This window comes from Pistacia vera, unplaced genomic scaffold, assembly GCF_008641045.1.
Source record: "Pistacia vera cultivar Batoury unplaced genomic scaffold, PisVer_v2 Contig566, whole genome shotgun sequence".
Classification (NCBI taxonomy): Eukaryota; Viridiplantae; Streptophyta; class Magnoliopsida; order Sapindales; family Anacardiaceae; genus Pistacia; species Pistacia vera.
This window is the reverse complement of record NW_022196408.1, coordinates 437,814-461,271: the sequence shown is the minus strand read 5'-3', so window position 1 is coordinate 461,271 and position 23,458 is coordinate 437,814. Positions and strand designations below refer to the sequence as shown.

At 36.4% G+C, this 23,458-nt stretch overlaps 3 protein-coding genes across 5 annotated transcripts; 1 reads left to right on the top strand and 2 right to left on the bottom strand.

Moving 5' to 3' along the window:
• Window positions 1-447: 447 nt before the first annotated feature.
• On the bottom strand, window positions 448-4,775 carry LOC116108532 (NAC domain-containing protein 78). Of its 2 annotated transcripts, none has more exons than XM_031394769.1 (6): window positions 4,491-4,775; window positions 3,243-3,520; window positions 2,844-3,044; window positions 1,554-2,066; window positions 1,337-1,451; window positions 448-1,108 (listed from the first exon to the last, which is right to left on the bottom strand). In XM_031394769.1, the coding sequence occupies exons 1-6, from the start codon at window positions 4,657-4,659 to the stop codon at window positions 711-713; spliced, it is 1,674 nt and encodes a 557-aa protein (XP_031250629.1). In that variant the 5' UTR covers window positions 4,660-4,775; the 3' UTR covers window positions 448-710. The 2 variants fall into 2 exon arrangements, with proteins under 2 accessions (XP_031250629.1, XP_031250630.1); XM_031394770.1 differs by having other exon boundaries at window positions 1,337-1,448; window positions 4,491-4,772.
• A 1,207-nt stretch (window positions 4,776-5,982) lies between these two features.
• On the bottom strand, window positions 5,983-13,761 carry LOC116108549 (NAC domain containing protein 50-like). Its single transcript, XM_031394786.1, has 4 exons — window positions 13,356-13,761; window positions 12,557-12,834; window positions 12,022-12,219; window positions 5,983-6,879 (listed from the first exon to the last, which is right to left on the bottom strand). Exons 1-4 carry the CDS (start codon window positions 13,573-13,575, stop codon window positions 6,517-6,519), a joined length of 1,059 nt encoding a protein of 352 aa, XP_031250646.1. The 5' UTR covers window positions 13,576-13,761; the 3' UTR covers window positions 5,983-6,516.
• A 6,441-nt stretch (window positions 13,762-20,202) lies between these two features.
• LOC116108559 (ras-related protein RABC2a-like) lies at window positions 20,203-23,306 on the top strand. 2 transcript variants are annotated; one of them, XM_031394798.1, is made up of 6 exons: window positions 20,203-20,522; window positions 20,947-21,015; window positions 21,495-21,539; window positions 21,973-22,094; window positions 22,278-22,406; window positions 22,763-23,306. In XM_031394798.1, exons 1-6 carry the CDS (start codon window positions 20,381-20,383, stop codon window positions 22,874-22,876), a joined length of 621 nt encoding a protein of 206 aa, XP_031250658.1. In that variant the 5' UTR covers window positions 20,203-20,380; the 3' UTR covers window positions 22,877-23,306. The 2 variants fall into 2 exon arrangements, with proteins under 2 accessions (XP_031250658.1, XP_031250657.1); XM_031394797.1 differs by having other exon boundaries at window positions 21,495-21,560.
• The last annotated feature ends 152 nt before the right edge of the window (window positions 23,307-23,458 follow it).

The following is a 23,458-nucleotide window of genomic DNA, read 5'->3' as shown; positions in this document are numbered from 1 at the left end:
AAAACAGTAAACACCTTTATCACATCCAAAACGGCTCAGGAAGACTAAGGAAAAGCCCTTAACACGGCCAAGAGAAAAAACAGCAGCCACTAACAGGAGAATAAAACCACCTGGAGCAAGGTAGTTAAATTTTGCCTTGCCAATATATAGAACTTACCCTGGTGGTAGATTCTTAATTGATAAGCTGAGCCTTTACCATGCTCGATTTTGAGATTATAATTTAGGGATTTTTATTTAATTTAAAAATAAATAACATACAAAAATCGCGATTTCTAATTTCTAAAGCTTACGAAAAAAGTCACATAAAAGACGGACACCAGTCGTTAAAAATCATTCAAATCAGGAGTAGATCACAAAATAAAGACAGTTCTTATAATAAACTAAAACAAGTCAATTGAGATTTTGGCACATATAAAAATCATATTTCAAAGTCTTGCCAATGCTTACTGCAAATAACATGTCACTTCAAAACACAACTAGTATTGAAAGCAACGAAAAAACAAAAGATTTTGTGTATAGTAAGGATGTGAAAGATTACAAATGGAAAAATATAGGTATAAGATGCCAATTCAGTTTGGCAGTTAACATTTTAATTAAATAACATATCTGCAGCAAAATGCTGTCTAAGTTAATCTATAACCAGTTTTCACTACCAATTAACCTAATAACTTAACCTTCAACCTGCAAATACCAGTTGTCGTGCCACTGCTTCACTTGGAATAAACATGGGAACACATCTTATAACTCAATGTAAGAATTAGGACCCAAAAGCACATCAAGAAGAACAAGCTCCGGGAAACCACCGATCCTGTCGTCTTACCAGAAAGCACCGAGTTGACTGGACTGACATCACTTTGCAACACGTTGAATGAAAATACAATATTGACATTCCCATTTTTTCCCATTGACCAGTCCACCCCAGTGCCAGTTAAAGTCATGTTTCTTATTCTGATCATACCAGCAGTAACACGAACAGAACTGGAAGATTGTGCCAAAGAATTGAGCCGAATAGCTGCTTCCTTTGTTGGGAATTCAGCAGCAAATGCAGGAGGTGCAGAAATGCCACCCAACATTTGACTGGCCTGTTTGAGGAATGGGTACTTGGTATCTGCAACGGAAGCACAAAAAATATCCTGTTACTACAAACACAAGTTGCGAAAATCAAACTAGCAGACAAATCAATCTAGATATGACAAAACTTAGCATTACGCATTAACCCAATTATCATGTATATATATAGCATATAACAAAGACAGCTAGCAGTTCCAACTCAAATGAACGTATAGTTAACAAAGACAACTAGTGGTTCCAACTCAAAACAAACATATAGTTTTACCTGGTTCGAATTCTGTGGTCTCTGGCTTTTGATTTGAAGTAGACGCCTCATTGCTACCATGTGTTTCAGACATATGGCTAGCCATGGGCACTTGCTCAGTTACTCCATTCACCTGCTATCACAAAGTAACAAGTTACATTATACTGAAATTTTATAGTGAATAATAAATAAATAAAAAAGAGGCTTCATACGGTGAAGTTTGAAAAAGAATTTCTACCTTCGGGCTTAAGAGTGGTGTGATGTCAGAAACATTGTTTCCGCCCTCCATAATTTCAGAAGCATCAAAAGTGAGATATTCTGAGTTGTCATCATTAGCATCAAAGTAATTAAGGTACTCATCCACCATGTCAAAACCTCCTGAATCTGCCTCGATGTTATTTGAAAGATCATTAGCTTCCAGGTATAACCCATCATTGAATGGCAGATTATCAGTAGCATCCAAGTAAGGCTCATCAAGCAAATAGTTAACATCACCGGGACCAACATTGTTGTTTGATTCAATGATATATTCATTTTCCACTGGTCTCGCATTGAACTCATACTGCTCTGGTAAATCACAGAAATTCTGCTCAACTTGCAGCTGTGGAACTGGTGTTTCACCCACGCCTATTATGGGCTTCTGATCATAATTGCTCAAGTCCTCAGAATGCTCAACATGGTTGCTTGAATCCCCATAATAGAAATTGGATGGAAGATAAGCATTGTCAGATTGGTTGGCGGAATCAAGTTTCTGTCACCAAGGAAAAATTTCAGAATTTTGTATGACAGTATTGAAATAAGAAATATCAGAAAGTAAAATAGGCAGGACATGTCCATGAAAGAGAAAAATTCCCACAACCACCTCTATGGCAAAAATATAAGAGACCAAAATCTAGAAGACAGTTCAAAACAGGCTGTCAAAAGATTTAGCATGGTTGAAAAGTTTATAGGAAAAGTTAAATTCTCAGAAAACACTGACAATTCTACACCAACTATCAATATCTCTCATTACTTCGCAGCAAAATTTTCCATTTTTTAATATAGAAGTTTGGGTTCTACTTCGATTTCAATATGTGGGTGTTCTATGTTTCACTGAATTTGCAAAGTAGAGTTTGCTAAATCCAAGGCAAGACACTATAAGATCCACAGGTTCTTAAAAAAAAAAAAATCTATATTACCCGTCAGTTGAAATTTTAAAGTATTAAGAAGTGCTTTGTACATACAGTCGTATAGAATGTAGGTTAAAAGAACCAAGAAACTAATGTGAATCAATTTTCACTCACTTCCACATCAACATTCAAGCAGAGCTATAATTTTTTCACCAAAACAAATGTTATCCCAAATACTCTTGATATACAATTCAATTTTTGTTTCAAGGTATCAGTTCAAGTTTTATTTCACATAAATTATAGTCACTATCTACTCCAATCCATAACTAACAATTAAAATATACCACCATATAATGCAATTCACCATCCAGATGAAGTCTAATCTGAACTCAAATAACAAATTAGAGAAAATTACGAACCTGGTCAAGGTCATTCGTTTCAAAATATGAATCATCACCAACTGCTATTTCATCAGCCACCATCTCTTGACCTGGCATATATGCTGCCTCAACCACATCATCATCCTCCCATTCCTCCTCAACAAATGGCGCCCCATACTGCTCCCCATTCTTTGGCCCTGATCCACTCTTCTGAAATATCCTACACAGAACAAATGCATCCTTCCCACCACAACCAATGACCAGTCAGCTTCCAGTCTTGAGTAAAAAAACCCAAAGATGTTAAAAAAAAAAAAAAAAAAAAATCTATGACTGTATCCAATAACTAATCAACTAACAGAGCAGCAATAAAAAAATCACAAGTACTCAAAACATTGTATAATAAAAAAAAAAAAATTTGCAAGTTCACTATAATCTCACTTGTGCGACTCCAGCTTTCTCCAATTCCTCATCAGTCAGCCGGTACTCGTGCATGACCCAATTGGTGCGTTCACCACGTGGAGCCCTCCCCCTGTGATAAACAAGGGTCTTCTTCATTCCAACAATCCGAGTGTTATGATGTATAACTCGATCCTTTCCAGTTGTTTTCCAGTAACCTTTCTCAGTGGCTCGGTTTGTCCTCGACCCATTGCCATACTTCTTATCCAACATACTGAAAAAATACCACTCCAAGTCCCTACTTTTTAACCTCGACTTATCTGAACCAGGAGAAAACCAAAAAGGATTAAGATCTAAGATTTATGTAGACATAAGTAGATACAAATACATACAAAACATAAACATGTATAAACATATATACGTTAATGCACATATACAAATTATAATTACTTACTGGGTCATACCACATACCACTCCGGTGACGTTAAAGGGCTGCTCTCAACCACTGAATTGAAATAAAAAAAATACTATACATAATTTAAGATTCCAATCAAATGGATTGGACTGGCCCTGAAACGTAACTAAAACAGTAACATAGTATTTCCCATACATATTTGATTTATACATCCATCCATCACATTAAAGAATGCTACTTCAAGCAGATACTCTTGACTATAAATAAAAACCCCAACCTATAAGAAAAAAGCGCCATTATCTACACTACACATACATTAAAACCCATATATATAAAATGTATGAAAATATTTCTACAGAAGACAGTGAAGTTTCTGCCATAACAGAAGTTATCAATACCAAATAAACATCAAATTTATAATAACATCAGCATGACTTCTTGTGTAGAATGCAAAATTAGTCATAAAATAAAGTTTATCGTAGAATGGAAAACTTATAAAATAAGAGTGTTTACAGTCTGACATTTAGTATTATTTTCGTAGACACAAAAGATGACAAACACATTTATACACAGAAGACACGTATCCAGTAGTCCAAAAAAGTCATTCTAAATCCCCCAAGTCAAGATTATAAACCCCACATGAACATGTAGAATCTAACATCACTATTCAAAAATAACAAACCATAGGTATTCAAATATGTTCTACCATAATATTTCTAAACCGTAAGGGTCACCTAACACACTAATCTAACAACTAACAACAAAACAATATATATAAATTTAAATTTAAATCTATTAACACATAAGATCCCTAAATCAAACCAAAAAAACAATCACTAAAACAGGAAGATAAAAAGAGCTTCAAAATTGAATACCAGGGAGATCCCACGGCTCAGACTTGTAGATATCGGTGACGGAGATCGGGTCGAACCGGAACGGCTTGTTCAGAATCTTCCTCTTCAAGTAGTACCAGACCAGCTCCTCATCGGTCGGGTGAAATCTGAACCCCGGTGCTAGAGACTTCGCTTCCGAGTCACAGCCCATTGATCAAAGCCAATACAAAGATAATAGAGTCCAAATTGGATAATAATTCAACAATTATCGAACTAAAATTAGTGAAATTGAGGCTAATTTTTAAAATTAGGGTTTAGGTTTTTGGTTAATTTCTAATGAGTTATGGGGAGAAAGCTAGAAGAAGAAGAAGAAGACATCGTGCTGATGAAGAAATGAATAGTCCACGAAGCCAAAGCGAGCTTTTGATAAAGAAGGGCGTTGATAGAGTTACTTGTGGGGTTATATTTTGTGTGTGTAGCCAACGTGGTACTGATGTGGACTTTGGATAGTCTGACACGTGTACGGACATGGCTTTCCCTTTAGAGTGCACGTGGAGAGCCAATGGCGTGCGGTTGCTTCGTCNTGATCAAAGCCAATACAAAGATAACAGAGTCCAAATTGGATAATAATTCAACAATTATCGAACTAAAATTAGTGAAATTGAGGCTAATTTTAAAATTAGGGTTTAGGTTTTTGGTTAATTTCTAGTGAGTTATGGGGAGAAAGCTAGAAGAAGAAGAAGAAGACATCGTGCTGATGAAGAAATGAATAGTCCACGAAGCCAAAGCGAGCTTTTGATAAAGAAGGGCGTTGATAGAGTTACTTGTGGGGTTATATTGTGTGTGAGTGTAGCCAACGTGGTACTGATGTGGACTTTGGATAGTCTGACACGTGTACGGACATGGCTTTCCCTTTAGAGTGCACGTGGAGAGCCAATGGCGTGCGGTTGCTTCGTCGTTCCGTGTTACTGACGTAATGGCGTCCGTAAGTGATATTTGTAAGAGAGATATAGAGAAAATGACGGATGTGCCCTTCTGGATGCTCCAAGTGGACCGTATTGATAAAAATCAATTCAAATTCAAATATAATATAAGGTCCATGTGACATGCGTTACAATGTACAAGCTCTTTATTCTCAAAATCAACTTTACTGATAAAACAAAATATGAACTTAGTTATATACATGTTCCACGCTTTAAAACAAAGACTATAAATAATTAATATCATTTTTATTTGTAATACATAAAACAAACCCACGTTAATTAAATTTTATAACCTATTGTTTTATTATTTTTATAAATAATATTACGCTTTCCAAATGAAATCTCAATTTTATTGAAATTACACAACTTTAATTTAATAATTTTTTATTATTTATTTTAACAACTCAAACTTAATGATAAACAATTTTTTATTATTACAAATATTTGAAAGAAAATTTTGTTATTTAATCAAACTTTACATAAATTAATGTAATTTTAACTCAAAATTATAAAATCAACTCATTCATGCAGCAGGGTTTTGAGAGGCACCCGAAAATAATTAATTACTGATAGATTAAGAAAAATTGAGGCAACGTTCCAACAGATGGAAATGTCGACAGATTCAACAGTGATAAAAGTTGCAGCTGTTACAGACTTAAACGAGGTCTCAGTATCAAGTTTAGCTAATACTGCTGGACAATGTCCACCAATTTGATAACCTTACTACTAAACAACAGGGCATCCTAAATTTACAAACATGCTATCGAATACACTCATTGGAGAGGGAAAAAGGGGCACATTGATACTTGATTCAGCAAACAATAAGATTACAGGGGCATTCAACGCCACGCGTAGGCATTTTTCTTGCCCCCCCTTCAAATCCTCCTCTTCAAATCCTCGTTTTCCTTGCTCAGGTAATCGATTCGCGACTGAAGAATGTTAATCATGGCCTGAGCACTCATCATTTCAAGTTTTAGTGTCTCCCTCTCAACAGCGGTTTTATGAACCTGTTTCTGCAAATCTTTGATGAGTTTAACACAACTAGGGGGCACTGATGAATCAAAACCATCAGCCCCGAATGTAGTTCAGAGAGCAGGCGGATTCTCTTTGGGTGGTTCAATAGACTCCATCAGAGAGAATTCCAACAATGCAGATATTGCTGTTGTTGTTGCTGCATTTGTCATTGTTGTTTCTGCTGTTGTTGTGGTAGACGAGGAAGGATCGTGTCCTGTCCCAGTTGAATTATCTGAACCATTTGATCGGTTAGAACCTGAATCATTCTGCCTTCTTCTTTTGTACTGAAGAAGAGGAAGAGCTGCCTGTGTATTGAGCACACAAAGTGAAGGACATTCATCTCTCCTTTCACTCTTGCACACTGCTAAAACATTTTGAGCCTCTTTTGGAAGTTCGTTAACATTAATAGGCTCCTTATTGTTTGATTGAGAATCCTGCAACAATTAGCCAACATTTAACACCAAATTTGGGAAGTTGAGGTTTATAAAGACAAAACAATAAAAGGTTTTTTTATCACTAAAAGGATATGGGAGACAAGCACAACCAGAACTGTAAGCATAGCAATTAAAGTAAATAGCAATGCCTCAACAAGTGACATCTGGAGAAGTCATCAAACAAAGAAACTCTTCATCAAATAGAAATGTAATAAATCAATTAACCATGGCTAATCATCAAATATCAAAGAATTTGTACAAAAATCCTGCAAACGCCCCATTAAATAATTCAGGGTTTCACACCATTAAAATTCCCTTTAACTCAAACAGAATGATTTATATCGTGTAAGTCCAACTCTCCAATCACTAATTCAAGTTTTTAACCACGAGAGAAGTAATTAATCAGGACTACCAACCCCCAGGACGCACAATCTGTATTCCACGGACACTATTTTTGTGGAACATACATTTAGCATTAGAAGCAATTTCAGACACTATAACTAATCTTGAAAATAGAAATACAAACAACCAAACAAAACTAAGCACACAGTCATATACAGACAGAGACAGAGAGAGAAAAACTTGAATCAAAATTTTCAAAGAGATAAGACTTCAGGAAAAAAAAAAAAAAAAAACATCTACTCCTCAGGATCTCTTTATGCCTGTTCTCTCAAATTTTATTTCCATAGCATATATAGAGCTATGAGCATCTTATCTCTGAGCACTCTATTCTGTCCCAAATTTTCGCCCATCCTTCTAACAAGCAGGAAACCTGACATAAAAGAAATTTCACCCGAGAGACTGAGAGGAATACAAATCCTGATAGACTTTTAAAATTCCCATCTCTGAGCAATCTATTCTGTCAATCTTTGTAGGTTTTCCTTCACCACAAGGTCTGCGCATAAACTCTAAAGGCCTCACTTGCTTTTTTAATGAGTGTAGAGACATTTCAGTAGGTAGATACATGATTATATTTAGATTTATAAAACTATCACATAAAGATAATCAACCAGGGCCTCCTTAGTTCTCCCATCAATTGACAATAGTCAGATACAACTACTGATGGACGGCAGCATCATTACTTCTATCAGTGCAATCAACATATTTAATTATGGACTTTAATAGTCGTGCTGAGTTGCTACTGCATATTTCAAATGCATCCCTCTGCTTAAAATAATGTTATACATCTCAAGTTTGTATCATAATTTTTGCATTCCAAGCAACATGTCATTTATTTAAAAATGCCACACGAAAAATAAATATGAGTGTCATGGCAGCCTAAAACTAAAGCAACATTACTTGAGATGCAAAATTGGGAATACAAACTTGAGAAGTGTAATATTACTCACGCAATTATTACTGTCTGATAGAACACCACCAACACCAAGACCCATCTCACATGTTTACAGGAAAAGGAAGAAAGGGGACAATTAGTTAGTAGGCCTTTTGGGAAGTTTGTTAGCACATAGCCACGTGGCAGTGGCAGTAGCAGTGAGAAAAGTGTTGATTAGTTGTATATATATATCTGGGTATATGATTTGTAAAGTTAGAGAATATTTTAGCAAAGGATTAGTGTGGAGGGTCCTAGCACCTCGAATAGCTAGCGTTATCTTAATTTTGTTTTCCTTTCAATTTTGTTCTTATTGTTCTTACAATTCTGTTCTTAGTTTCTGGGCTGTTCAAATACTGCAGATAATCAATACAAAATACAGAGTATATTCAGAAATTGTTGCTTGTTCTGTTGTGTGTTGTGTGAATTCTGGTTGAGGTTATTGGGGTTCCTATCAAATTGGTATCAAAGCCTTGTGCAGGTTATGGTGAATACAAGAATGGAAGGAATGATCAATGGGTTAGAGAAAGACATGGGAAGTGGCAAAGAGGATATCAAAAATATAAAAGGTTATCTAATGGAACAATTCAACCCAATATTAGTCTGTTTCCGAGTCCGATGTTGTTAGTTAAGAAAAAAGATGGGAGTTGGAGGTTTTGTATGGACTAGAGGGCTTTGAATGAAATCACCATACCTAACAAATTTCCCATTCCGGCCATTGATGAGTTGCTGGACAAATTGGGGGGAGCCGCCATTTTTTCCAAGTTAGATCTTATATCTGGTTATCACCAGATTCAAATTCAAGAGGATGTGCCCAAGACCACTTTTCAAACTCATGAAAGGCATTACAAGTTCTTGGTAATGCCTTTTGGGTTCACAAATGCCCCTTCGACTCCAAGCATTGATGAATGATATCTTCAAGCCATTTCTTCAAAAATTTGTTTTTGGTTTTTTTCGATGATATACTAATCCACAGCACTGATCTTTTATCTCACCTGTTGCACTGAAGACAGGTTTTTTCAGATATTGCAGGAACACAAATTGGTCATTAACCGCAAAAAGTGCGTATTTGCACAAGCAAAGATTGAATACTTGGGGCACTTGATCTTGACAAAAGGGGTGGAAGCTAATCCTGCCAAGATGGAGTGTATGCTTTCATGGCCTATTTCGAGAACAGTGAAGAGCTTGAGAGGCTTTCTTGGCCTCACAGGTTAATATGGCAAGTTTGTCCAGGGCTATGGACAAATTGCACAACCCCTAGCCCAATTGCTAAAGAAAGATTCTTTTTCTTGGTTTGAGGACACGCAAAGAACCTTTGAACACCTTCAGAAAGCCATGACCTTAGTCCTAGTTCTGGCTATTCCTGATTTTTCACAGCCATTTGAAATCCAAAAAGATGCCTCAAGTCAAGGGATGGGTGCGGTGTTAGTTCAACATGGTCGACCAGTTGCATTCTTAGCAAGGCTTTCTCCACTACCTCCAAACAGAAGTCAGTTTATGAGAGGGAGCTAATAGCAATTGTCTTTGCTGTCCATAGGTGGAGTCACTACCTGATAGAGAGAATTTATTATCAAGATTGATCAACAGAGTCTTAAGATCTTGATGGAGCAACGACCAATCACACCAGAACAACAAAAATGGATTTCGAAACTGTTGGGCTACAAATTTGAGATCCATTATTATCCTGGGGGTTCCAACAAGGTCATGGATGCATTGTCTCGCAGAGAACTAGAGTAAGAACTTAATGCCATTTCCACTGCTCATTTCCAAGGGTATGAGGACTTAGCTGTTGAAGCCTTACAAGATGACAAGCTTAAACAAATAATTCAAGACCTTTTGCTACAGCCAGCATCCAAACTCCACTACTCCTTACGACATGGCTGTCCTTTGTATAAGGGTAGGTTAGTTCTCCCTAAGTTGCTTGAAGAGTTCCATTGTACACCGAGTGGTGGCCATTTGGGGTTCTTTAGCACCTACAAACGAGTCACAAGAGTGTTGTTTTGGGATGGGATCAAACAAGATATCAAACACTTTGTTAATACTTGTGGCATTTACCAACAGAATAAACACCTAGCCTTAAAACCTGCTAGCTTGTTACAACCTCTACCCATTCCAGACTTGGCCTTCGATGATCTATCCATGGACTTTATCAATGGTCTCCCTAGAGCTTTCGGGTACGATACGATCTTCGTAGTAGTGAACAAATTGACAAAATACTGTCATTTCATGTTACTCTGTCATCCTTACAATGCAAATCAGGTAGCTGCCATGTTTGTTAAAATGGTGGTTCGTCTCCACGGTTTTCCTAAGTCAATAGTTTCTAAGCGAGACCGACTTTTTATGAGCCAATTTTGGACTGAATTATTTCGGCTTCGTTTGGTTCAAAATTGGGAATACTACTCTTAGTATTCCCAAAAAAGTTAAACAGTAAAATACCCAAAAATTCTCATTTTTGGGAATACTACTTTCAATATTATTCAATTTTTTTTAAACCCTCTAAATTTGTTAATTTAATTAAATACCCCTAAATATTTTTTTAAAAATTACAAAAACACCCCAACAATCCACATTTACCAGATTCCGGCCACCACCGCCGGAAAATGGCCGGAATCTGGTAGGATGGCGCACTATCGGCTGAATCTGGTCGGTAGTGCTCCGATCTAGCCTTTTCCGGCCAGATCCACAGTGGATCTGGCCGTCAATGGCCAGACGGCCAGATCTTTGGCCGTAACAGTCGGTCACGACGGCCAACAAACGGTCGTCGTTGACCATCAACGACGACCGTTTGTTGGCTGTCGTTAAGAGCAAATACGGCCAAATCTAGCCTTTGTCGGCCAAACCGTGGATCTGGCCGGAAAAGGCCATAGCGGCGCATGACCGGCAAGATCCAGCCGGTCATGTGCCGATAAGACGACTTCGGCCACCTCCGGTGGTGGTGGCCGGCTGGGGGTATTTGAGGGTGGATTAGGGGTGTTTTTGTTAACTTTTAATGTTTTATTATAGGGGGTATTTTGTAAAAAAACAAACATAGGGGATATTTTATTAATTTATAAATCCTACCTCATAATACCCGCCCAATTTAACTTTTTTCAAAAAACTTTTCCCAAAACCCCCAAATTTTGAACCAAACGAAGCCTTCACCACTCTCAAATTCAGTTTAGCCTACCATCCCCAACAGATGGGCAAACAGAGGTGGTCAACCATTGTCTGGAAACCTATATAAGGTGCTTTACTAGTTCTAAGCCTAAGCAATGGCCTAAGTGGATTCATTGGGCTGAATTCTGGTTTAATACTTCATAGCATAGCTCCACCAAGATGTCTCCTTTTAAAGCACTCTATGGCCGAGATCCCCCTGTTCTTTTGAAGTTCACAGATGTGAAATCTGCTGTTGAGGATGTTAACCAGCAAATGCTGGAGCGAAATGCCTTGTTGGAAGAACTTAAGGGCAATTTAAATGCTGCCCAAGTTGACATGAAAACTTATGCCAACACTCATTTGCAATCACTGTCCATACAATATCATTCCTAGTAGTTCATACAATCAATAAAACTAAAGAATAAACTTAAAGAAAATTGAGTGCGCAAAGTAATCCAGAAATTTGCAAAGAATTTTGAATAAATTTTTTATGCTTCCTGGCTTGCTTAACTGTTTTGATTATCTTAATTGCTTGATTGTTACTGTTTGTGCTCATCTGTCCTAGCCATCATATATTTTTCATGTCATCCCAACTCAATGAATCATGTGCAGAATAACATAACTTGAAAATTGAACCGGAAAGAGGGAAATAGAAGAAAGAAAGAAGTGGAGCACACCTGCTCAACATGCATTGTTTCAACACCATTCCTCTCAACACATGCATCATCACCAGCTACAATATCATCTCTAACATCTTCTCCTGGAATAGCTGCCTTGCCATCATCCCATTCCTCTTCCAGAAACGGCGCATATCGATTTGCACTGGGTGGCCCTATATTGTTCTTATGAAATATTCTACACAGCACATACGAATCCTTTTCCAAAAAAACAAGAAAAGAAACTTTTATAAGATATTTTGATTCTTGAGATGAAAAATATTGAATTTCTGTACTTACAGTTCACATTATCTAGAACCCCAAGGAAGCAAATTCAATTCCTCAAGTTTGCTGACAGAAGTCATCAAAACCAAAATAATTTAATCCACAACACCGATACTAATATTTCCATATATATTCCCACATTCTTTTAGAAATCAAACTAAAACCGGTCACAAGTACTAAACCAAAATGTACTTCATCCCATCCCAAATGTGTTTACTTTCTTATTGAAGCAAAAATCAAAACCATCAACAAAAATTCATTACAGCCTAACCTGTGCAGCCCGAAACTTGTCGGATTCATCCTCAACAAGGCGGTATTCATGCATAACCCAGTTAGTCCGCTGCCCATCAGGAGCACGCCCACTATGAAATACAAGGGTCTTCTTCATTCCAATAAGTTGCACATCACGACGAATTTCACGGTCCTTCCCTGTTGCTTTCCAATATCCTTTCCCTGTGGCCCTATTCATTCTTGCCCCGTTTCCATACTTCTTATCCAGTGCACTGAAAAAGTACCACTCTTGGTCCCTCGTCTTCAACCTCGAATAAACTAAAACCCCATAAACAAGTTAACCTCAAAATACATCTCCATCCAACTCAACAAAAATCTATAACAAAAAATTATCAAAAATCCAATCACAAAAATAAAATGACTTGTCCGGTACGCTTTTAAAGTGTCATTTTAATTTCCCAGAACACAAAAATCTTCAACCAAAAATTAAACCCTTTTCAAATGAGTAAATAATACCAGCATTTTTTTTTCCCAAACAGAAATTGAAAATATCGCCCCAAAAGAACACCTTAAAAAAAAAATTAAACTACAAATACATTTTCCAAACACGCAAACCTTCAATTTTTTGCCCAAAAAAAAAAGATTTCAGGAAAAAAATTGAAAATATCAACTAAAAAAAAAACCCCAAAAAAATACACAGCAAATAGCTGAGCTGAGAAATGCTAAAAAGCAAGCCCAAACAAAAAAAGAAAGCATAATATTGTAAAAACAGGTAAATATACCAAAAACCCATAAAAAATAAATAAACCAGAAACACTAAAAAACAAAGATTAGCTAACCTGCGAGGTCCCAAGGCTCGTGCTTGTAAATATCACACTCGCCAATGGCATTGAAGCGAACGGGCTTGTTACAGACCTTGCGTTTCAAGTAATAGCTGACGAGCTCCTCGTCCGTGGGGTGAAAACGAAAGCCAGGAGCAAGTGCCGTAGTTGTTGTTGTTGCGGGTGTTGCGGTTGTTTTTGTTGAGGGTGTTGTGAAAGCAAGAGCTTCACGACCCATTTGGGAATGGCGATGGAGGGTTAGGGTTTGGTGTTTTTGGAGGCTGAAATGGGAGGGATTGGGATTGATTGGTGGTGAAGGAACCGCAGTGTTAAATGGTGCCTTCGATTACAAGAAATTTTTTTGTCTGCGTTTTATGGTCAAAATCAGTGTGTGGAGTATGGACTGGTTGTCGTTTGATCAAAAAAGATGCATTGTATAGATTATTGTGCTAACCAATTTTTAGTTGTTAATCATGCGTTTTTAAAGCAACAAATGAAAGTCATTAACACAAAAATTTAATCAGAGCAAACCCCATTTGGTTAAAATTTTACTTTTTCATAAATTTATGTATGGGTTTTAGTGAAATTTTATTGAAGTTCTAAATGATTTTTGTATCCATTTTCAAAAGTCGACACTTGTAATAATGGTTAATATTTGTCATGTTCAATACCTTTAAATAGTTTAAATTTCGTTTAGGGCTCTTATTGCATTATTTAAGAAATCTTGAATTTAAATCTTATGAACTATTAATAATGTGTAATTATTGAAGACTTGTTTAGTTGATAACTTCAAATTTCAAAAAATAGTTAAAGTGTGCACAAATTTATTTGTCATATTAAAGACTAACATACTTACAAAGTATAATTGTCATATCATTATTTTAATGAATAATATTAGTCTCATTAACACCTTTTAGTAACCTCATATTGATTTGATCAGGCGGGATTTATTATTGGACAAACAGGACTCCTACGAACTGATCAATTGTGAGTCGATACATAACATTTATAAGAGAAAGTTAGTGAGAAGTGTTTGTGAGTGTAGTCTTACTGTGTTTTAACTTATCACATTTGCATATAGTATTATTTTTAATCATCGGTGCATACAAAAGTTATAGATACAAGTAAAATATTGTTTCAACATTGAAAAAAGTACTACAAATGTTTGAATTATTATTTATTCTAATCAATTTGAAAAATTATTTAGATTTATTTTTAATTTATTCCAATTTTATGAGAAGTTAGGAAAGAAAAACCAATATTAAATATAGAAAATGTTCATAAAATTTTATGTTACAAATAATTTTTATACAAATAAGAAAAATGATTTTGATATTGTTTAGAATGAACAAAATATACAAGCTATTTGTATATTTTGTTTGTGTTGTCTTATTTTTTAAAGAAATTATCTTTGCAAAATACCAGATTTATGACATTAATGATATAAGCATATTTGCCTAATATCTTAATTTGTTTAGTGTAATAATAATAGTTTAGTAAAAAAGTTAGCCAATTTTAGAAATTGCTAAAAAAATAAATTTAATTTTGAATTTATAAAGCAATCGAAGGCAAATATGTTTTGAGTTTTGACCGTTGAGTAATTGTCTGCAGTGATTGAAGTAAAGTTATGACCCAACTCCAAAGAGTGAAAAGCACGTTTTTATGACAACTTACACTTACTTTTCCTTTAAGGCAAGTAAAGCTGCCGTGGGACCGCCATTATTATCATCAACTCAGTTCGGTTCTGGGATTCGTACTCGATGATCAAGCTCACTTCAACCGGTCCGATAAGATTAAGATCACAGCCCATTTCAAGCCCAGTCTTTCTTAAACTTGGGTTGCTTAAAACGCCTAAGCGTCCATGTAGAAGAGACATACCTGCAACAAGGGGCCGCAAAAAGTAGTATCAGATTACCTGAGTTCTCAATCGATATGTGGCTGCAAAATTAACAAAAAGGGTATCAAGGTCATTTTTTTTTTTTTTTAATGACTGGAGATATTTGGGTCAGTTTACGTGCACCTCAACAAATTTGTTGGTACTCCGAAACTATCGATTGGATAATAGCTCTAACAGCTACTCCTATTAGCAATCGAAGAGGGGCTCGAACTAAAAACCTTTTAAATAATATACTAAAAAATTTCTATCGAATTACTCGATCACCCAGACATAGTTGGGTAGGGTTAAGTTCTCATACTGAAATTAATAAAAATGGCTTACCAAATAACAAAACGAGAGTATCAAAGTAGGCTTAAGTTCTAATTTAGTATGTGTTTCTACAAATTAACAAAAGATAGATAATTTGGTAACATAACCTAATAGGTTAATCTTTCACGTAGTTGACAAATATTCTCATACAATATGTTATGAGAACCTAGCACAGGCGTGTCTAACCTCAGAGGAATTGGCATATCATCAACCCGTTGTTTGCCCGCTCTCATTTGGGCAACCGCGACTTCCCTCTCTGCTTTACGTGAGCTCTCGGGGGCTACAGAAGTGCTTGGCACGCTCCTCGAGGGCACTCCCAAGCAAAAAGCCTAGTAAGGTTGCGATCCCTCTGGCGGCACCTTTAAGCCTTCTTACTTGGACTCTGATTCCTTCTCAACAAGCAGCTGCTTCCTCTTCTTGGTTTTCTGCTTAGTGGTATGTGTAGCCGCGAGCCAAGAAGCTTCCCCATGCCACTCTGTGGGTATTTGCCTTTCGGCGCCAATTTGTATCCCTCCCGTGGGGATATCGCCAAGGATCGCCTCGACTGGCTCAGTCGAGGCAACCTAGGAAAATACGAATCCCCTAGTCCTTGTCGACGACCTTGGAACCCTAGGTGGTATGGTCGTTGCCTGCCATGAAAGCATGTTAGCAAAAATGTCACCTCAGGCAAACGAAAAGGGTTCTAAGTGTGAAGATACTTACGGGCTAAGGGTTCCAAAGATGCTTTCGGATTGAAAAAATCGTACTTTCTTAGGTTGGCAATAGTCATGAGCAATCTTGCGTCGCGACTCTGCTCGGGTAGATGACCGAATGTCACAATTCGGTTAAAATCTGTCAGAACCATCAATCTGGTTGTCTTATTTCCTGCAAAGAGACGAAAAGTTCGTTAAATACAAGAGCTGAAGAAAAAGGAATAGTTCACAAATTAAAGGAAAGGAAAACCTGCTCGGCTCCCTAAATTGGCAAACACCATCATATTCAAAAAACAAAAATTTGGTCTCATAAGCCCCGACGTTAGTGGGGTAACCAAATATTCCTCCCTCGATCGTAGATCGTTTCAAGAGGTAAAAAGAGTTTTTATCTTTGCTCTTTTTTAGATAGTAAGTGCATGTGAGCTCCAACATTGTCAGCTCGCCAAGATCATTTTCGCCACATGCGATATACATAGTGACAACTATCATATACGCATTAGGTGTCAATTATAATGGCGCGACCTCGAAGTGGTCAAGGATCGATCTAATGAAGGGATGAAAAGATATCAACGCGCCACATTTAAAGATTGCTGCGGAGATGCAGCCATTCTAGTTGGGGGATTCCGAGCGGTGTATGTCCTATGCTGGTAGACATCCATGCTAAACGCGAACTGGTCCACCACTTTCTGTATCTCGTCTCGGGTGGCCACTGATAAGACGTCTTGCATGGGACTTGTTGGGGCACCTAATGCCTGTGAGCTCGTCCCCTCTATTGCTCTGGTCACTGAAGTATCAATTGCTCCTAAAGTTTGAAAAAGGGGAAACATGTAGAGAAAACTCAGTCTTCATATAGTGTTCCGTACAATGACGTGGAAGAGCAAAAGAAACCCTAATTTACCTTCCTTAACCCCTAGCTAAAAACCTTGGGAATGAATCCCTAATGATTCGTGGCCTAAGTTCTCACTTTTTATAAAGAAAAAAGCTCTCTTCTTACCGTTGTCCAGAAATACGCACCATAAATGCTTACCAGGTAGTTCATACCCACTATTACCGCAAAGTCAAGCTATTAACAAAATAATAAAAGAAACTGAAGGAGAAGTCCTCCTTACCTCTTGACAGCTGGTCATGAACTTCCTGTTGTAACGGAGAGTGCACATCAACTGGAAGAATAGCAGACTGATTGTGCAAGAGTTTTGTTTTTCTATCTGAAAATGTGAGTTTTGTGATAAAGTTCAAGGTGAGCCTGGGGTTTTATAGGGGGAAAAACGACGATTGGTTTCCCTAAGCAAGCGACGCTTGGGTGAGATATGTTTCTCATCATTGATTATGACCACGTGTCGTTAATCAGCGAGAAGAGTAACCTTCATGCTTCGTGAATGCCAATTAACGTTTCCCTCCATTGGAGCAACCAAGCGTCGGCGCGATTACCTCCTCCACATTAAATGCGCCCTTATCCGTATTTAATGCTCTAAAAGGGAATGTCGTTTTAGCATGGCTTGCATTTAATGCGTATGACTGACACTTATTATGTAATAGACATGTCTATTAGAATAAAGATTATTTAATTGGCCAGACTAGCTGTCAAGCGCAATGGATAACATCTGAAGAGGTCGTTAGAGTAAAACACTTTTCGCCGTGTATCGGTTTCGAGACGATGTGATTCCTTGCTTTCGATAAAAATGTGCTAAGTATTCTCAGGTCGCGAGCTACGGATGAGATTTAAAGCATGTTGGTATGGCACTGAGTAGGGTTTGACACAGGTCACTGAACCTGTGGGAGAAGGCCGCTTTAAGTTGCTTGTGCTATTCTTAGAGACCTATGTTGCGACCTCCTTACAGCTTGATTAGCTCAATCAAGCTTCATTCTGGATAAGTCAAGTCACGGTATAATCATGAAGTTCTCAAGGTTCAATCCTTAAACATTAAAAACTGGGGGGCTTCTGTTATGCGTAAAAAAATCAGGGCTACGTGAGCTTATGTCTGTAAGGGCCAATCAGAGTTTAGGAAGAGTTTGTGTCATCTAGACGCTGCCACGTTGCACAAGGACGGAGGAGGTATGGCTATCGTCAGTGTGACAGGTGAATGCCAAGCTTGTGAGTGGTTAGGAATTGTCTACCTGTCTAATCCCTATACAATTTAAGGATGTCTCCGGTGCAGACAACCAATGGGAAGCGGGTTAGGAATTGTATCACACCTGCTCGACTGCAAAATCATGATTACTACTATGGATCCACCAACTATAAATAGAGAGCTCCTCTCTCATTTAAGGGATTGACTCATCTTTAGTCTTCCAAAGCATACTCTTTCTCTCTCTCCCTCCCTGTATTTAAACTCTCTCTTGATTGTAATTCAGCTCGCTATATATGACCTGACTATAACCATCTATTAATACAACCACAGTGGACGTAGGATTTGCTTTTGAGCATCCGAACCACTTTAAAAATCGCTTCTTATTTATTCTCTCATTGCATATTTCCATATCACGTGTAATTTTTAAATCTGCTTAGCACTTTATATATATAAGTTGTTGGTGTTAAAATCAAGCATCAACACAATATAGGTCCTAAATTAACAAAAGAGGTGGTGGGTGGTTTAAGTTCTCATCTCTTATATACTTCTCCAAATTAACAAAAGACATGTGATAACTGTTTCTGACTCTGACATAAAAGCAAATTACCCTTAAACTTTCTACGTGTGCAATTTTTTAAAATAAATTAATGCGATTTAGACATTCTTAGTTTGAATATTATTTAAATAAATAAATACGATTTTGATATGTTTACATGGGCTGTTAAAAAATTCGACAGGGGTCCACATATTTTACCAAAGATTCAACAGTCACCTACAACTAAAAGATACCGATAGTCATATAGCCACGTGGCCTTCATTATATTTTCTTTTTGGCTCAATTAAGACTAGGGGTAAGCAAACCGCTCGTCTAACTTCATATTGTGAAAGTGATCATGGCCCATGGCGGTACCATGAATTTTTGTCTTTGTAATTTCTTTAGGCATCGGTGATTCGGTTGTTTAAGTTTCAATCTATCAAAAGAGGAGAAAACTTGCAAGAAATATAAAACGAAACGAACCGTTAGATGAGATTCTCAAGTATTGATCCAACGGTCTCCCCTATATCGCTAGTCGACACTTGAATGAGGCGCTGAAATCATGGGTCAAAGAGACCATGACGTGGACAGCTACGTGTCATCATTTTGCATAATAAATTCTTACGTGTTTTCTGCATGTTTTACACGTGTCACCATTAGCACAATTCTCCGTAAACCTTATCCATTTTAAGCTAGATTAACAGCCTCAAATCTCTGATTAAATAGGGTAATTAATTAAAACTGGACAACACAAATGGGAAAACTTACTCTCATATTCTGAAATTAGATTCTGATAATTTCAGTTTTTGCCACCTCAAGGCCAACAAGATTACTAGAAAAACTTTTCTAAGGAAAGAAAGAAAATCGGGTGAGTTAACTCACAAAAAGACAAAATAATAAATGACAAAGATCAGGTAAGTTAGATGGCGCCTTGATTTTGATGTGTAAACTACAAGCTGGTCCCACCCAAGCGCCTGCAAAGGCGCGTGGAGCCATCAAAATCAAAGTAATCACGACTCCGTTCACGAAAAGACGACATTTGTCCCATGTTTTGAACCTCTTTTGTTGGCAATTTAAACCCATTTAGTCAAAAATTTCAAAAATATTTATTTATTTTTTATTAGCAAAATCTTATGATTTCTGAATTTCAACTTCAAGATTAAGTTAAAATTAAAAGAAATAATAAAGAAAACCTCGAGATGGGCATTTTATTTATTTTAAAAAAATTAAACATTTTAAATAACCGGATTTTTAATTTAATGGATATCCTGAAACAAATTTAAATAACTAAATAAATAAATGAGTAATAATAATAATAATAATAAATAATGATATTTTATCATAAGCGGTACCCGCCAAACCCCACCATTGTCTGAACTTGGAACCTGAGGAAATTTCTTCATTTGGTTTCATTCTTTTCGTCTTTGTTTTGTATGAACTGAGAAAAGTACATGACGCTGAAATCTGAACAACAAGGAGAAGAAGCTATAGTTTCATGTTTTTGTTTCATTTGAATCGGGGGCAGAATTGAAGAAGGAAAAATGGATTCTTGTTTAAAAGGGAAGAGCAATAGTTATGACTACTCGTTCAAGATTTTGTTGATTGGTGATTCGGGAGTTGGAAAGAGTAGTCTTCTTCTCAGTTTCATCTCCGACACTGTTCAGGATCTTTCCCCCACAATTGGTAATTAAACTTTTCTTTATTCGTCGCTTTTTAAATCATCTTCACCAACTTTTTGTTTTCTGCTTTTATCAACCTTTTACAAAATCAAACACTTCCGTATTCAGATAAAAGTTAAAGCAATTTCTTCTGAGTTTGGGTTTTCCTTTATTGTTGAGATACCCAGCTGGGTTTTTTTTCTCTGGTTTTGAGTAATGAAAGGTCTCTTTCAACTTCGAATTGTTTCGTTGTTTTGGGGTGGCAAGATAAATTTACATTTATGTTTGTGATTATAGCATTGAAATTATGATTCTCTGATCGAATTGTTTGAAGGTTAATTTTGTTTGATGTCTCTAGAATCTTTTTCATGGGGAAGTTGAGTTTTTGTTTCATCTGGAATGTTGTATGATATATATTGATGTTTGAGTACTGTTTCATTGACGTGCAGGTGTGGATTTTAAGCTCAAACAGATCACAGTTGGTGGGAAAAGAATGAAACTGACAATTTGGGACACTGGTAATTCATATGTATGATGAATGATTATTTGCAACCTTCTTTTTTTAAGTTCAAGTTTTAAACTAAATGGAACAGATTGCTGCGCATACATATAAGTTTTCGCAGTTTTATTTCTTTGTTAGCTGTTCTTCTGCTGAGCCTTCAATTTAAAAATGATTTTATAATTCATAAATTAGACTGGTTGCCACAACTCCACAATGAATCAAGTGTTCACCTCAATATATTACTGTCAAACTCAAATTGTTTGTGTGTGTGTCTTATAAGTTTCTTCTGTTTCGTAGCATTTCTTCTTCTTCTTCTTTCTCTGTTGCCTTTTCGTATTTTTTAGATGTACTTGTGATAAACCAATTTCCAACAATTATGTCTAAGTTCAGAGAGAAAATAGATTAATTCTGTACTGTACTTAACCTGGAGATCATTTGGATTTTTTGAGCCAATTCAGTGTTATTATGTTGTTAACATCATACATTATATTGCAGCTGGACAGGAGAGATTTGGGATACTAACGAGCTCTTACTATAGAGGTACACATGGAATTATTCTCGGTATGTCCTTGAAGTCATGCTATATATTAATTTTATAGCATTATCATGTTATCTTGGATTGTTTTTAATTTTTCATGTGCTTGCTCTCTGAAATGTTTAGACGCTATTTCACAAAGCCACTAAATGTTTGTACAAAATTTGTCTTAATTAGAATAACATTTTGACGATAAAATATATCTTTGATAATATAGATTATATTAACTAAACCAATTTTGCTATTATTCTTCTAGGGTTTTATGTCAACCAGTTTAAACTCTAACCAAGATGCTCGTTCTCAAACTTTCACCTGAAGTTTATATTACAGTGTTTGAGTTTATGTTTTAAGTTGCTGGCTTTTGTATCTACTGATGCTGTATATTAGGTCTTATTTGATATGATGCTTACTGATTTTTTATTTAATTCTTGTTTTCAGTTTATGACGTAACACGTCGAGAAACCTTTACAAACTTGTCAGATATATGGGCGAAGGAAATAGAGCTTTACTCCACCAATCATGAGTGTGTCAAAGTTTTAGTGGGAAATAAAGTTGACAGGGTGAGTTGATAGTTTGGATACCCTTAATTTTTTTGTATTTGTCATTTTTATACCACAAAAATCTTCCTTAACAAATAATTTGCATTTTAAGAATAAATATGCACTTCATGGTTTTGTACTGATTATTAATTAGTAATGTATTCTCTAATCGAAGATTAGGTACATTGTTGTTAATGTTTTCAGGACAGTGAAAGGGCTGTTACGAGAGAGGAGGGAATGGCTCTTGCACAGAAGTATAAATGTTCATTTCTTGAATGTAGCGCCAAAACTCGAGAAAATGTGCAGCAATGTTTTAAAGACCTCATACATAAGGTATGGGCGCAAGAAAGCGTATAATGTTCATTTCTTTTGGGGTTCCTTTAATAGACTTTTGGACCTCTGATAAGTGTTTGCATATTGTTCCAGAAATATCAGATGTTTATATATATAGACATAAACTTTTTCTAAATTGACAGTAAACTTCTTATAGACTCAAAAGATTATCAGATGTTGTGAAATCCAAATTTACCATTTAATTTTTCCAGTTGCTTTCAGAAATATGTTTCTAAATTGCTGTACTTTTTTATTGTAAAATCTGAACCCAACTTACAATGATGCTTAATATTCTTCTTCTTTCTTGACTAATTTGTTTATCTGTTCCATTTCTAACTAGAGTAATCTGTTTACAGATGCTGGAGGTACCCAGTTTATTGGAAAAAGGATCTTTAGTAGTGAAGAAACAGAGTTTGAAAGACAAACAAGTTTACAAGGCACCTCATGGTAGTGGCGGTTGCTGTTCTTGAATAATATGCTCAGACACACAGATTCAATACAGATCATACAACTCACAGAATCAATATAGAAATGCCCCCGGCAATTAGAACAACGACAACTGGATTGTTCGATGTCTCCAAGTAATTCAGAATCAGTTTGTGTAGATAATTGTTTGTTGTCATTAAGATTTTGGAGTACTTATAGTTGTTCCTATGTGGGGACTTAAGGGAGGGATTGAAATCCTTTTTTCCAGCTCATGTAAATCTCCGTCTCTTTCGCTTTTCGAAATTTTTATTCGTAAAATCTACAGCCTGCAGATGTTAGAGTCAGCATTATATTTGGGTCAGTGACATACCTGAAGAATGCAGATTTTGGGGTGAATAATGTTTTGGTATAAAAAGATTTGCAATGTACTGTGGTTCAAATTGAAAGGCTTTACACATCACTTGATAGTGGAAATGGCGTTTTGTTGCTGGTGGATTCTGGTACTTTGTGCATCGATTTCTTGAAACTGTGAGCTTAAACTCAATATAAGAATCATAAACATGGATCACCATCTTTCAAAACTAATAATTTTAAATTAGCACATAGTAGCATTTACAGTTCAATTT

Coding starts and splice junctions, on each gene's coding strand:
- LOC116108532 (XM_031394769.1), bottom strand. CDS start 4,659: ATGGGCTGTGACTCGGAAGCGAAGTCTCTAGCACCGGGGTTCAGATTT. Junction 2,067..2,843: donor AAACGAATGACCTTGACCAG/GTTCGTAATTTT, acceptor CCTTGGTGACAG/AAACTTGATTCCGCCAACCA. Junction 1,452..1,553: donor CACCACTCTTAAGCCCGAAG/GTAGAAATTCTT, acceptor ACTTTGTGATAG/CAGGTGAATGGAGTAACTGA.
- LOC116108549 (XM_031394786.1), bottom strand. CDS start 13,575: ATGGGTCGTGAAGCTCTTGCTTTCACAACACCCTCAACAAAAACAACC. Junction 12,835..13,355: donor CGAGCCTTGGGACCTCGCAG/GTTAGCTAATCT, acceptor ATGGGGTTTTAG/TTTATTCGAGGTTGAAGACG. Junction 12,220..12,556: donor ACAAGTTTCGGGCTGCACAG/GTTAGGCTGTAA, acceptor TTTTTGGAAAAG/GATTCGTATGTGCTGTGTAG.
- LOC116108559 (XM_031394797.1), top strand. CDS start 20,381: ATGGATTCTTGTTTAAAAGGGAAGAGCAATAGTTATGACTACTCGTTC. Junction 21,016..21,494: donor ACTGACAATTTGGGACACTG/GTAATTCATATG, acceptor ATTATATTGCAG/CTGGACAGGAGAGATTTGGG. Junction 22,407..22,762: donor TTAAAGACCTCATACATAAG/GTATGGGCGCAA, acceptor ATCTGTTTACAG/ATGCTGGAGGTACCCAGTTT.